Raw genomic sequence first — 14,904 nt, forward strand, 5'->3', positions numbered from 1 at the left:
TAGTTATTTGCAGTATACTGTATGTCCTCTAGATGTCAGTGTTCCCTTTTTCAGGTTTGTCACTAAACTGTTTGATATTTCAGAGTGATTATCAGGTTATTTACTGCATTTGCCATTTGAAGGAATAACAACAACAAACACAACCCATCAGCTGTTTTGTGATTTAACCCCCAAAATGACATCAGATATGATGTCGCAGTTGTCATCCTTTGTGTCGTGATGTCATATGAATGAGGTTAGGGAAGCGTTTGCAACCATTAATGCAACTTCAGGCAGGAGGAAGGAGGGTCAGGGGAGGCTGGAGTTAGGGGTGATGGTTAAGGGGGTGAAACACCAGGGGGTAGATGTGAGAGGGTCACCAAGAATAACTGGAGATCGTGTGTCGGTTGTTTGTGTGGAGCATCATTTCTACAACCGCCTCCAATGACCGTCACTGTCGCCAAGACGACGCACCATGACAGAAATGCTTCCCTTTACCTTTGTCAGGCAGCAGTTCCATGTCATGCTGGCTTTCACAAGTACCATTGACAAAGGTGGTCAAGAGAATGAGCGAGTTGGCATCTACCTTCTTCAGCCTGTGTTCACCCACAGCAGTTTACAGCCTCCTCCTCCAGGGGAAGAGAGCCAGCAGAGTCAAAGCTTTCATTGAAGGTGATGAGGATCTGCACAATAGATATTTGTACTTGATTTTACATTTTTTATCTTATGCTCATTGGTTTTAAATGTTGCTTCTTTGTTCTTATCTTTGACTTGCCTGTTGAGTTTGACCTGCGCTATAGAAATAAAATTCTCTTGCCTTTCCTAACCACCCAAACACTTAACTTCCTGTGTAACCTATCACCACTTTTGATAACTGAGGTGTACAATTTATCTTGTGGTTTATGCCAGGTTGATGAACTTGGGAGTGAGCCAGGGTGACATCCCCAGGTAAGCCAGACACCGGAGGTATGTTGCAATTCCAACAGGTTGAATTTTACCTCAATATAATTACTCTTTTAATATAACTTGTATTCTAATTGAGCTTGTTTGCTCTACAGAGTCCATCCGCTGCTGCTTGTAAATGTGATTCACCTCTCACACACAAACAGCTGCCAAACGCTCGTTTTCAACCCGGACTATAAATATAATGATAAAGCCGATTTTTATTTTTTTTTTCACCATGACATAATTATCGGAGTCTGGACCTCCGTGACCTCATACGGTCATGGTGTGGAGCAATCATTCTGTCATCAAAATAATTAGTTTTAATTTAAAAAGTAACTAAAAAAACGATTTACCCGAACTATCCGCCCCCTCCGACTGACAGTAATACTAAACTAAACATTACAGATTTAGTTATAATTTTAACGATACTGTGATGAATTCTAATGTGCTATGGTTTGTTGTTAATAATTATGCTTAATAAATTCCCATGCGCCACCCATGGATTATAATTTTACCCGGAAGCATGGTAGTGTAGGAATTTCCGGTTACGTCAGGGCGTCAGGACTCCATTAGAACTGCAGCTGTTTGGAGAAACAACAACAAAAACTGGCTAACTGACAGGGCTTCACACTGACAGTCCGGTCTGAGTCCGACAACGACGCCTCAAATCTGGAAGCTTAAACCGAATTTCCCACCCGGAGCTCCGTCGGCGTCTAACCACGGCCGCTCTCGGTGAGGAAACTCTGGCCTCCGCTTCCTCCTCCTCCGACTCGGACACCGGCGGAGCGTCGCCGCCCCCGCGGAAGAAACACCGAGCCTCGGCGGCGGAGGGAGCAGGAGAGCCCGGGGCTTCAGCAGTTGTGACGGGCCTTTCCGGAGTTGTCCTAGGACTTGCTACTCTCTCTCCACACTCTCAAGCCACCTCAGCCATTCACTTTAACCGAAGTGTTGTCAACAGCCTCGGCACTAATATGCAGGCAAACGGGGCAGGACAGGGACAAGAATCCTCCGAGCTTTCCTGCCTAAACAGCGCACAAAACGGGGAGTCCTCCTCGGCCGGTGGGACCCACTCGAATGGGCTTCTCTCCAGCACAGACAACGGAAACAGTGTCGGTACCAGTAATGGGTCGTCAAGCGGGCCCGGTTCGGGGACTTCGGCTGTCTCGACGGCTTCGAGCTCGGAGGTTGGCTCTCTGAAAAAGAAGAAACGTCTTTCGCAGGCGGAGGAAGATGTCATCCGATTAATAGGGCAACATCTCCACGGACTGGGGCTAAAGTAAGTCAACTCGATGTGTCAGCCGAGGGAAATGCTTCGAAAACATCTAAACATATGGGGTTTAATCCGAATGACTCATATTCAGTGTGAATCTGGGAAATTGGAGCCGGGCAGAGCGCTGTTATTGCGTTTGACAGACAAACATGGGGGGATGGGGTGTTAGCTTGGGAGCTCGGCGGTTGGTAGAAAGAAGGGGTCCATCTTGCACAATAACACTGCTAGCTCGCCGGCTAACGCCACTAGCCTGCGCTGAAGTGTTTTGTCTTGACATTTCACGTCCACACGAACACGAAAACACTTCACAGTTTCACCGCACAAGACTCCTTTCTGATCTGAAACATGTTTTTATCAGCAGACGGCAACAATAACACGTTACTCCACATTATACATTTTACACTAAAATAAGCCATTACATCATCTGGTAACGCGAATACAAGGAAATAAGATTTGGTTTGACAATTTGTAAAGCGTTTTAAGCAGTTGCCATGTGAACAGAAGGAATGGATTTAAGGATAAAAGCTGGATTGTCATGTTTTCTCGTGTGTGTTTCATCTCAAGGGCTGTTGCGCAAAATAATGCGGAGGAACTAAACAATATGCGGGTTTGACAGCGTCGCTTTTGGCCCCGATTATGTTTTCATTCCCTTTTCCTGCTTTGCTACCTCGGTTAGAATAACATCGTTTCGCCGTGACGACGTCGGAGGAACATAAATAGCCCGATCACGGTGTAATAACGAGAAGGGTTCATATGTAAACTGCCCTGATTCGAGTGTGTGCACATGCTTGAGCTGACACATCCAACAACCCGCTCATCAGACCTATTAAACACCATTTTGTGTCGATGTCTCAGCGTCAACGACAACTTTCCGATTTGTTTGACCTCATTTCTGTGTGACTGCCAGTGTGTCAACAGTCTCAGTGGCAGTGGTGTGTAAGGTTAGGACGTGTATTTATGTAGACACGCCGAGGGGGACAGTTGGTGCTGAATGGGACAGAATGAGCTTCATGGCGGCTGAGGAATCTCATGTCTCACCAGCTGTGTTAGATGGAGACCTTGTTTGAAGGTAATTATAGCACAGGAGGCTCTTGTGAGGTCCAGTGGGCCCAGAGACATCAGCTGCTCTGTGGTACCCAGCTGGGAAAGTGTAGCTTCCATTCCACGGCACTGTTAAAATGACATGGCATTGTCAAAGACAGTGTGACAGCCTTGCAGTGTTTACAGAGGAGGGGGGTACACGGTGTTGCAGGCAGCAGGATGAGAGCTGCTGCGCCATTGATACCTGAGGATGATGTCACTGTTCTGAAGGTGTCAGCTACCTCCCACCCCACTTTTATTCTCACTCCACGTAAAGAGGGTCTGGTGGGACAGATGGTTAAGGTTCAATGCTGGCAAGCTGATAAGCTGATGACAACTGCAGTGGAAATCTGTCCCACATGAAGCCCCTGCTGTCCACACACATCTCACACAGGCCCAGACACAAATCCCTCTTTGTTTCTTTGTCAACCTGCAACATTAATTTTGTCCTTGCGCGAAAGTTATTTTATGAAGCCAGTTTCAGATCTTCCACTCTGCTAGCATTGTAAACATAATTTGACACAGAAACATGCCATAGATTGATAACTCAGGAAAAACAGAATCTTCTCCTTAATTACAGCTCGGTGTGTTAAAGCTTTCAGCACAATGCTGACTTGTCTCGCAACTTCTTAGTATTGATTGAGTGTTAAAAGTTCAAATATCATGTGTGTGCTTAGTGATAGCGGTTGGTGGTGAGCATATATTATCTTCTTAACACTCAGGTAATCCTCTCCTTTCTTGCATTGTGCCTGTCTGCTGTGGGCCTCACTCTGTCTGTCTCTCTGCCCCTCTCATTCTCTCTCTGCAGTCAGACAGTGGACCTGCTGATGCAGGAATCAGGCTGCAGACTGGAACACTCCTCAGCCACCAAGTTCCGCAACCATGTCATGGAGGGGGAGTGGGACAAGGTTGGTCTTGGGTTTCCACGGTTACACAACAACAAGCGTTCTGATTGGGGATTGGGGTCTAGACCATAGTTCCTTCTGATGTATCTGCTGTAATCTGAAGCCCTTGTTTGATCTTTGAGTCTTTGCAGACCAAACTCGCATCATTTACAATCAAACACGATTCAAGCTCTGCCTTTGAGATTCAATTACACGTACAACTTGTCTTGGTTGTATCTAATATAAGATTGATCTACATTCCTGACAAGTGCCTGCAGGTAACCGCCATGACATGAAACTATAGTTTTGTCTTATAGTCTTGGTCTTAGTCTTGACCAATAGTTTAAATCGTTAAAGTTGTGCGTCTCAGTGAACCTTCATGCAGGCACACTGTCAGTCAGACCCACAGGTTACTTCTCACTCAGTGTCCTGGCTCGTGCTTCCTCTGCTTGTACTTGTTAAGGATTTCTATAAGCGAGTGTTTGGTGTTTGGTTAGTTGACCAGCATTGATTTTTTTTCCAAGTAGGATTGTAAAAGCTGGAAAGGAAAACTGCTCCACCAACGTAAAACGACTCCCAGGACAAGAATGAACCACATCCTCGGTCATTTATGGGATTCTTCTGATGCCCACAGAACAGTGCAGTAACCCATCTTTAGAGGCTAATACCTCCCCCGTGGCTGATGTATTGTTAGATCATAAGGTTACCATGGAACATGTAAAGCTCATGTGTTATTGCACTGTTGTGGGGCTTCATTATGCAGCAACACCAATGGAATTTTAAAACCTTAGATGTGTTTAATACGCTCCAGGTTTTTCTTCTGTAATTGGCTTAAAAAATCTACAGTCTCACAAATCCTTAGTTCTTAATACAAAGTAACCAATCGGGCCAGCGTCGTAGAGGAAGCGTGCGTCATATTAAGCTTGTCCTCTTGCATTCAGCAGAATAATGAGTCTTTATCAGAGCGGGCAGGCTCACGAGACAAATGGTGCTAAGTTTAGTCTGGCAGGTTTTATTCTCCGTCCTGACCGACAGTGAGACCTTCTTTTCTTCACGACTCTTAATTTATCTCAATGGTGCATTTTGAGTGACACCAGATCTACAGCACACCTCAGCGTTCTCCTCACAGCTTCAATGAAACCATAACATAACTGTGAGATCTGTATGATGGTCCGTGTGTTGTCATTCAGTTCATTTTTGTTCTTGCGCTTGCATGGAAACTGCTGAGCTGACATTTCTCTCCCTTGTCCACCCCCCCCCCCCCCCCCCCCCCCCCCCCCCCACCTCTCGCCCCTGCGTTTGTTTTGGTCCAGGCTGAGAATGATCTCAACGAGCTGAGAGCACTGATGCATTCTCCCAACGCTATTGTGGTAAGGCTCTCTCTCTCTCCCTCCCCCCCCTCCCCCTTTCTCTCTCTCTCTCTCTTTCTCTCTCTCTCTGGCCAAACCTGAGCTGAGCTGAATGACGGCCCGCCAGGAGGTTCTGGATTGCTGCTTTTTCAATTCACGGCCTGTACATTCTGGGTTTTTTTTCTGAACAGCAAACTCCTCTGAATTTCACCTCGGAGAGCCTAGTGGCTAGAATGAATACCTCATTTGCGGTGAACATATAATGCTGTTGTTCTTCGGTAGAAGGCTGTTCTACATTAGAGCTCACGTCCACTTTCCCATGTCGGTTTAGCTTTAAGATAAATTGAAAGTGGCAGCAGGAAGTGGAAATGTACACTTAGCTTTGAAGGACATATCTGATAATATCTCTGAAATCAAGAGCTTGTTGTCCATTCAACAGTTGCTGTGAGAGTGTATAGACTGTGTGTGTGTGTGTCTGTTTGTGTGCGTTGTTCACTGTCCCGTCTGCGATGAACAGATAATAGTCCCCCAGTATTGAACCTTAGCTGCCCCGTTTAGCCTCCAGCCTGTGTGATCATTGGCTGCCTCTGAAACATGGGTGTCCATTTTAGGTGTTGAGAAGTGGCAGCGTAGTCTCATCATCATCATCATGATATCCAGTGCGGCTGTGGGCAGTTACAAGCCTTGTTAAGGAGATATAGATGTGTGTCTGTGTGTTCGTGTGTGTACCTTGTGAGCTTAAAGTGGGTGAAAGTTTTCTCTCTCCGCCTGTCTAATAAGTATTACCGTGTTTAGCTCCGGTTGCCATGGCTGTAGCTCATACTGCATACGTTAGATAAGACGGGAGGCCATTTGATCTCACGCATGACGAGGAGCCGTGATCATATTCACACTCGTCAGTTGCAGTTGCAGTGCGGAGGACGGGAGCCGCTGGTGTTGACATTAGAAATGTTCGGTCGTGTATAAATATGTTGTGATAATGAGAACAGGCGACACCGAGTCTTTGCAAATCGTCACCTTAACATATGGTGTCACTGTTCAAGGATCGTAGTGTCACACACACACATTTCATACTGAGTTGTTCTTGTTAGTGCGGTCTTCTACAGACCTGCTGTTGCTTGATCGGTTGTTGACTGATTGCTTTCTTCTCGGTCTTTTCTCCCCGCCTGTCCTTCCCCCTGCTCTCCTTTGCCCTTTTTTAAAATTTCTATCTCCTCTATGTCGGCGTCTCACAATCTGTGTGTTCTCCCTCACCGGCAGCGTATGAAGTTCCTCCTCCTGCAGCAGAAGTACCTGGAGTATCTGGAGGACAGCAAAGTCCTAGAGGCGCTGCAGGTGCTCCGCGGAGAACTGACGCCGCTCAAGTACAACACAGACCGCATCCACGTACTCAGCGGGTAAAGTTACACGCCTAATTCTGCCCCTGCCTCATAGTTACCTCACAGCCGGCTCAGGGTCTCTTTGGTTACTAACGCAGTCACCTTAAAATCACATTCCTCTGCTTCTCTGGTGTTTGTAAGTGATAATGAAGTGATTTGCTATATGATACGTTGTTGTGCTGACGGGTAAGACATTATTAAATTGCCAGACTGGAGTGTGTGTGTCGCTGTGTAACGGATGTGCAGGTGTTACAGTTGTTCACAGTTCAGGTCAAAGTTCAACATGACTCGGGGTCAATATTCTTGTGATGTCTCTAGCTTTCTCATGCGTCCCTAATCGTGGGATCATCTGCTCTGTGATCTGATCAATGCAACCATCCTGCAAACAAACTACTCCAATCCATTATCTAATCAATTAGGGCCAATTGATCCGTCCACACCGAGCCTGTTTGTTTTAACAGTCCATCACTCCATTGACAGAATCATGCATTGATCCGTCAGCTCTCCTCAGCCGGTCTGTCTGTCTCTGGTCATTAGCCGTATTCCGACGCGTCCTTGACTTTGTCGACGCGTTACCGTCCCCATTTTATGAGCTGCAGCACTTTACTGTATCCAACGCACCCAGAAGATTCATTCAATATCCATTTGGCCTGGACAGGAATCTTCAGTAATCATAATAATCTGACATCATAGTGACCTCAGGTGATTGTAGCCCAGATAGTTCCCTTCATAATATCTAATATCTCCTGCTGAGGACTTTTTGCGATGACTCACTCCTGTAACTGGTTTTGGATTTGGCTAAGATGTGTGTGTATGTGTGTGTGTGTGGTTCCGTCCCCCTGCAGGTACCTGATGTGTAGCCACGCTGAGGATCTGCGAGTCAAGGCAGAGTGGGAAGGAAAGGGCACTGCCTCACGCTCGCGACTGCTGGACAAATTACAGAGTAGGGACACTTCCTCTTTCACACACTCAAAAGGAGGGAAACGTGTCTCGCCTGATTTTGCAGTATTGAACCAGAAATGAGGAGGAGAGCAGGCGAGTTGACCCCGGTCACCGTCTGATAGCAGGCAGGAGTCGGCTCATTTCTGACAATAGATTCAGATTCACACCAGCTGATTGGCTTTGACATTTCTTTTTCTGTACTGCAGTATTCTTGCGCACTAATAAGTCACGAAGTGTCACTTTGAAAGGCTCCGCGCCGGCACGATGCATATGCGAGGTGATGATGATGATGTGTCTGTCCCCTGCAGCGTACCTGCCTCCCTCCGTGATGCTGCCGCCGCGGCGACTGCAGACGCTGTTGCGACAGGCGGTGGAGCTGCAGAGGGACCGCTGTCTCTACCACAACACCAAGCTGGACAGCAGCCTGGACTCCGTCTCTCTGCTCCTCGATCACGTCTGCAGCCGGTCAGTAACCACCGAGCTCATTCGTCTGATATCATCCTCAATCATCTCCTGTTTAACGTCCAAGCGCAATCGTTGCACATTTACCACATTATTGCAGGACGTGGACAAGTGCTTTGTCCCGTTCACGTCCTCCTGTCTTTGTCCTCTACTGTCTTGTTTCATTCAACATCCTGATTCCAGCGTCGACGGTGCGACAAAATCAGCCATTGTTCCTGATTTCTAACCTTTGTTCTTTTCTCTGCTGTGACAGGAAACAGTTCCCGTGTTACACCCAGCAGATTCTGACAGAACACTGTAACGAGGTGTGGTTCTGCAAATTCTCCAATGATGGCACCAAATTAGCCACCGGCTCCAAAGACACCACTGTCATCGTCTGGCAGGTCGACCCGGTGAGTGTGGGGACAAAACTCATCACGCTCATCCTGTCGTCTTGTGGGATTCTTCCTGGTACAATGCATGCGTGTTTTAAGATATTATGTAATATTTGGTTGGTCTCTTTAAGAGGGAATCGGCCCTTCGACAGCTGATGTTTGTTTGTACGGAACATAGGTCTCACCATGTGATTAGTTAGTGAATGAATGTTTCTCACGTGGTCAGACACACACACACACACACACACACACACACACACACACACACACACACACACGTTCTCCATCTCTCTGTCCTTAACTTAAGAGGACAGAAGCATGTTCAGCAGACAAAGTGTCCCTCAGACCTGTTTGTTTTGAATTTGGGGAAAAAGGGGTTATCATCATCATCATCATCTCCATCATGTGTGTGTGTGTAGGAGAGCCACCAACTGAAGCTGCTACGGACCCTGGAGGGTCACGCCTACGGAGTCTCCTACCTGGCCTGGAGTCCTGATGACACGTACCTGATTGCCTGTGGACCTGACGACTGCTCTGACCTCTGGCTCTGGAACGTCCAGGTAACCTTCATACACACGAGAGTCCAGGCGCCTGGCTTTGACACAGTATTGTCCTCTGATTGTCTGCAGTAACAATGTGTGTGTCTGTATGTGTGTCATGAGTGTTTTTGCTGTTCACCTTAATTCAGTGACTGCAGATGTAAAATCATAACATTGAGGCTAAAGCTACTCACTGTTTTAGGAACTATAAACTGCCATAAACAAATTCAGTAAATATGGGGCTTCTGGATGGAAAGCAGACAGGAATGTGCATGCCTATGGTCTCCCATAGATACTCTACTAAGCTGTGTACTCAATGACCTCTCCTCCTCCCCCTCTCCTCCTACTCCCGTTCATTTTACTCCCTCCCCCTCTCTCTTACTCCACTTTTCTCTTCGTCCTCTCCCTTCCCCCAATGCTTCTCTCTCGCTCTCTCTCTCTCTCACTGTTTCTGCCTTGTCCCCTTGGTGACCAGACGGGGGAGCTGAGGACCAAAATGTCCCAGTCCCACGAGGACAGTCTCACCAGCGTGGCCTGGAACCCGGACGGCAAACGCTTTGTCACCGGGGGACAGAGGGGACAGTTCTATCAGTGTGTAAGTTCAAAGGTGTATCTGTATGTTCTGTCTTTGTATCGCATCAACAGCATCTGTGTACATCACCTCTGCATCCATTGTCAACGCCTGGTTTGTTTCCAAAGCAAAGGAGGCCGGTGGGGGAGGGGAAGAGTGGGAGGAGCTACAAAGCATCTGCTCAAGTGTTGTTATGACCTAAAGGAGACGGCTTTTAGATTGATGGTCCACCTCCATGTATTGATTTGTCTCTGGTGAACCTGATGAACCCTGGAGTGTTGTTTACTTCATGTCAGGCTGGTGTCTGTGTGAGCGGCGCCCTGTGTGTTACTCATTTACCAGAAGTCAATGAGCGTATTGGCTGTTAGGACGGCGGCCGCGTCACTGTGCTCTGTACACATCCGTCTTCAATCACTGTAACAAATGAGAGGCGTCCGCCCAGATCCAGCACCTCACTGTCTTGTCTGTTTGTCTGTCTGTTGGCCTGTCTGTGCTGGCAGGACCTGGACGGTAACCTGCTGGACTCCTGGGAGGGCGTGAGGGTGCAGTGCCTGTGGTGCCTGGGCGACGGCAGGACGGTGCTGGCCTCCGACAACCATCAACGGATCCGCGGTTACAACTTTGAGGACCTTACGGACAGAAACATGTGGGTGTCTGTCCTCCTTACCGCCCGCACCCGACTGTCGTATGTAGCCTGACCGACCGACTGACTGACTGCCTGTGTCTCGTCCGTGTGTCCCTACAGAGTTCAGGAGGACCACCCTATCATGTCTTTCACTGTTTCAAAGAATGGAAGATTAGCTTTGTTAAATGTAGCAACTCAGGTAAGCCTCTTCACCAGCTCCTCCTCCTCGTCTTCATTGTCGTCGGCGTGTTTGCTTCTAAACCGCGTGCGGCTGCTTGGTGTTTACAGGGAGTGCACCTGTGGGACCTGCAGGACCGGGTGCTGGTGAGGAAGTACCAAGGAGTGACCCAGGGCTTTTACACCATCCACTCCTGCTTCGGAGGACACAACGAGGACTTTATTGCCAGCGGCAGCGAAGGTACTACAGTGTAGTACCCTGATGTTGACACGCGACATGAATCTGGATTTCTCTTCTAACAACTGTCCTTGTGTCGTTTCATGCATCTCTTTACTTATGTCTCTTTTGTCTCGCTGTCGTCGTCTCTCCCCGTCTCCACAGACCACAAAGTGTACATCTGGCACCGGCGCGGCGAGCTGCCCATCGCCGAGCTAACCGGCCACACGCGCACCGTTAACTGTGTGAGCTGGAACCCGGCCATCCCAGGACTCATGGCCTCCGCCTCAGACGACGGCACAGTGCGCGTCTGGGGCCCGGCGCCCTACCTTGACACGCAAGAGGCGGACGGACTGAACGGTAGCTGTCATAGTCGGCATGGAGATGAGGACATTGTGTGACTTTGCTTTGTGTGGTAGTTGAAGTATTGTAGTTGGAGAAAAGAGTACAAGTGAGTGTTTTACTTCAAGGGTTTGAGCTGTTTGGGATGATTGATGAACTGATCTCACCAATTGTCTCTTCTTCTCCTCCTCCTCAGAGAACTGCAGCAACATGGACAGTTGATGGTCGCTGATGGAGCAGATGTCATCTCTCTCTAACAACGAACCCACGAATCCGCATTCAAACAAAACCTAAACTGGCAAAAAAAAACAAAAAAACAACAGCGACAACAACACCAACTCGGAAAGAAACCATCGGAAAAAGAATCACAAATGAAAGCCACCATGATAAAAGCAGAATTAAAAAGTGAGAATAAAAAGCCCCACCTCTCCTGGCTGGCCTAGACAAAACTGTGGAAACGACGGACGCTGAGAATTCAGGTCCACGTCCAAAACCCCATCTTGACCCAGAGGCCTGGAAAAAACCAGTCAGCACCCAACGGAACACGAGCGCCAACCAATGGTGAGCTGTGACGGCTGTCCTCCACCCGGCCTTCCTTCCTCCCTCCCTCCCCCCCCTCCCCCTCTCTTATCTTGTTGCCCGGGGTCTCCCAAAGTTTCCCCGGGAAGCCCACCTCCACCTCGAGCTTGGAGCGCATCCTCCCCCACCCCCTCCCCCCTGCGATGCCTCCGGACAGTAACAGCCAACCCCCAGCCGTCTCCTCATTGGACTCCACCAGTCTGGCTGTTTCTCCTCTCACACACCTGTATAATGTCTCCATGGACACGGTGGGCTGATGTTGGGCGGGGGGGGAGGATGATGCATTGGGGGGATATAGCAACTCTTCTGTATGTATGTGTTCTTCTTCCCCCCTCTCTCTCGCTATATTCTTCACATTCGACCCGTTGGACAAAGGCTGAAAACACTGACCGACCAGCTGACAAACGAATACAAAAAGAGGCTATGCTAAATGTTGGAGTTATTTGCTAGTTATTAGCGTTATTCTCATTTAAGAAGTGAATCTTAGCTCAATAGTACCCTGTGGAAAGCTTTGGTGTGAAGACTCCACTTTATGTTTCTCTACACTAGGAAAACAAACTTTTTTATTCCTTAATTTAACTTCTAACAAGGACATTCGCTGTAATGTTTCCAACTGACAGCCCCCCCACCCCCTATCCCCCTCACCCCCATCCCTCTGTCGAGCTAGCTACCGCACAACTCCCATTTACATCTGCCTAAGAGGAGGAGGAGGAGGACAGAGGGACGTACAGGTCACATATCAGAGGCGAGGGGTCAGTCGTCGTCGGTGAGTTGGAGTTTCCAATGTTGGGACATTTACTTTCTAAAAAAAAAAAGACACCCCCTTGCAGATATAAGAGAATTTATTGCACACTGATGAATGCTGTCCCTCCTCTGTGTGAGTGTGTGTGTGTGTGTGTGTGTGTGTACGTACGTGTGTGTGTGGGTGAGTGACTGAGTGAGAGATTACGCATGCACACATTTGCGTGAGAGTTGACATTTGTGGGTACGGACTTAATCGGCTCGTGATATGTATGCGTGTTCTTTTCACACCAGCAGAAGATTCTTGACCCCCCCCCCCATATGCTCCCAATCCCACGGTAAAATTGTAAAGAGAATTTTAAACCTGTTCTAAGTTATCCAAAGCCCCATAAGGACCTCTTGTCTGTTGAACAAAGTATACTTGAGAGCCATTTTGTAAAAGAGAACTTTTTTTTAATCTGGGGCTCTAATTTTACATTTTTTTCCCCCCTCCCTACCACGTGGCATTCAAGTGGCACTGAGTTATTGGCATTAAATCAACCTTGTGGCAAAGAGCTACATTTGGAAAAGCAATTTGAATGAGGCGCACAGTTCAAACAATGGTGAAGTGTTGTGTGGCGAGCAAACGGGCCGTTCCACACGAGGAGGAAGAGGCACCAATAACTAGAGCTGCTCTCTCTCTCTGTCTGTGCTGGGGGAGTGATACTACAATCTTACAACACGCAAACTGCCTTCCTTTCCCCGCAGTAGCACACAAACCTTCAGTGTGTGCGGCCCCCCCGCTCCCTCCCCTCCTCTCCTCTCCCACTGCACTTTGAGTCGTCTTGTTTGCTCCATTCGCACCTACCGCGACGCCATAGTTCCATCAGGTTCCCGTAGACGTGTAGGCTCGGTGGCGGCGGTTCCGTCAACTTTAAGGCTCAGAACAGGAGATTGACTATGCCTCTATGCACCCCAACGCAGTGACTTAGTATATCTTGTAATGTGACATCATGAAGACCCGACCTCATGCATATTAGGCATAGCAGCCTCATCTTGAGTTTGCCACTTTTGGAGCTTAGAGAGAATTCTACAAACACCCACCCCCCCCACCCCCACCCCCCCACCACCACCCCCGACCCCCCCTAACCCCCCTGCTATCAGCCACGGTGTTCAGTGGTTCAGTGCTCCATTCAAAGCTTTCGTCCTCCCCTTTCAGGGTATGTATTGACTATTTGCTACAGACTGATATAAAATGTTTAAAACAGTGCTTTTCTGTCTGTTTTTATTGAACTTTTTTGTTACTTAAAATTTTTGTTCGCATTCTATCATTTTTTGGTTGACCTCTATCCCTTGTATGATCATATTAAAATATAACCAGACATTTTGAGTGCTCTTTTTGTTTTTTAAAACTATTCTCTATAATCCCTCTTCTGTTTTCTTTAATATTTTCGCTTCTTTTTTCTGTTGCATTTTCAGTATATCTCCCACTACTATAACAAAATGAATATGCACAGTAACACCCATGCCAGTATGATTGGGATGAGTCTTTAGGAAGTGTGTTACCTACAATCAATCAGGTTTGAACTCTCCACCCCTCGCCTTTAAACAATTACCTTATCTAAATCTACTGTATCGCATGTCTGTGTCCTTCACCCAAATCTCTCCTCTATGTGCCATTATTAATTGGCAGTTGCCAGTTCTCTACCCCTTATCAAAACCAAAAAAAACACTTGAGGCACACGGCTGTGATTTCTGTAGGTGTTATGTGTGTCAGGTTCTAATATTCACACTCGGAAACACTTTCCCAACTCCCGGATCGTAGAATGGACTTTATCCTCCTCTTCCACACCGTACACCATTTCAGAAGACTTCGGGCAAGTCAAAGAACCCAAACAGGCTTTTTTCAGTGAAGCCCATCATTCACCTGCTGGTGGCAAATGCTGTTGTCTGTATGCAATCTGGTGTCTACTCTGTTCTTTTGTCTGAGTTTACCAAGGGATTTAACAATATGTCTTATTTCTCTCACAGAGGTGTTGGTGGTGGGGATAGGCTTGGTGGGGGAGCACCGGGGGCTTACTGTAGCATCACTAAGTTCCTTGGGCTCGGGCGGGGGAAGGGGGTGATTTGTGGTTTTGTGTTCAATGTGTTATTTACAAAAGTGATTGTACTGTTTTGTATCGTTGTGTAGGAGAAGTGTTATGTATGCATATTTTCAATAAAGAATTCAGGGTTTTGAAAAAAAAATGGCCCATGGAAGTTTCATGGAGCAGGATTGTAAATGTCCTTAGAGCCAGCATAATCATCAACCCCACCCCTAAAGCAAAATTGGACCGGAATCCCTGCTTTTAATGTGTATCAAGGGGACCTGCTTGGAAAGCTTGAGGCTATCTTTCTGTTGAACTAAAGCTATTTGCATCTATTTTGAAGTATCTTGACAGCAATGTTTGGGTCCTGAGCAGGAGTATAT

General features: G+C 47.5%; 1 protein-coding gene across 2 annotated transcripts; it reads left to right on the forward strand.

The window, feature by feature from the left end:
- The first annotated feature begins 1,572 nt into the window (after positions 1–1,572).
- Positions 1,573–11,512, forward strand: LOC143008382 (WD repeat-containing protein 26). 2 transcript variants are annotated; one of them, XR_012964584.1, is made up of 14 exons: positions 1,573–2,200; positions 4,083–4,182; positions 5,472–5,528; positions 6,768–6,904; positions 7,732–7,829; positions 8,137–8,293; positions 8,544–8,682; positions 9,084–9,224; positions 9,679–9,798; positions 10,275–10,420; positions 10,520–10,598; positions 10,688–10,817; positions 10,959–11,244; positions 11,332–11,512. XR_012964584.1 is itself a non-coding variant. In XM_076160114.1 (14 exons), exons 1-14 carry the CDS (start codon positions 1,896–1,898, stop codon positions 11,355–11,357), a joined length of 1,830 nt encoding a protein of 609 aa, XP_076016229.1. In that variant the 5' UTR covers positions 1,573–1,895; the 3' UTR covers positions 11,358–11,512. The 2 variants fall into 2 exon arrangements, 1 of the variants encoding a protein (XP_076016229.1); XM_076160114.1 differs by having other exon boundaries at positions 10,959–11,153.
- The last annotated feature ends 3,392 nt before the right edge of the window (positions 11,513–14,904 follow it).

This window comes from Genypterus blacodes, unplaced genomic scaffold, assembly GCF_046128005.1.
Source record: "Genypterus blacodes isolate CSIRO-AG114 ecotype Tasmania unplaced genomic scaffold, CSIRO-AGI_Gbla_v1 ptg000104l_1, whole genome shotgun sequence".
In the NCBI taxonomy this organism is placed as follows: Eukaryota; Metazoa; Chordata; class Actinopteri; order Ophidiiformes; family Ophidiidae; genus Genypterus; species Genypterus blacodes.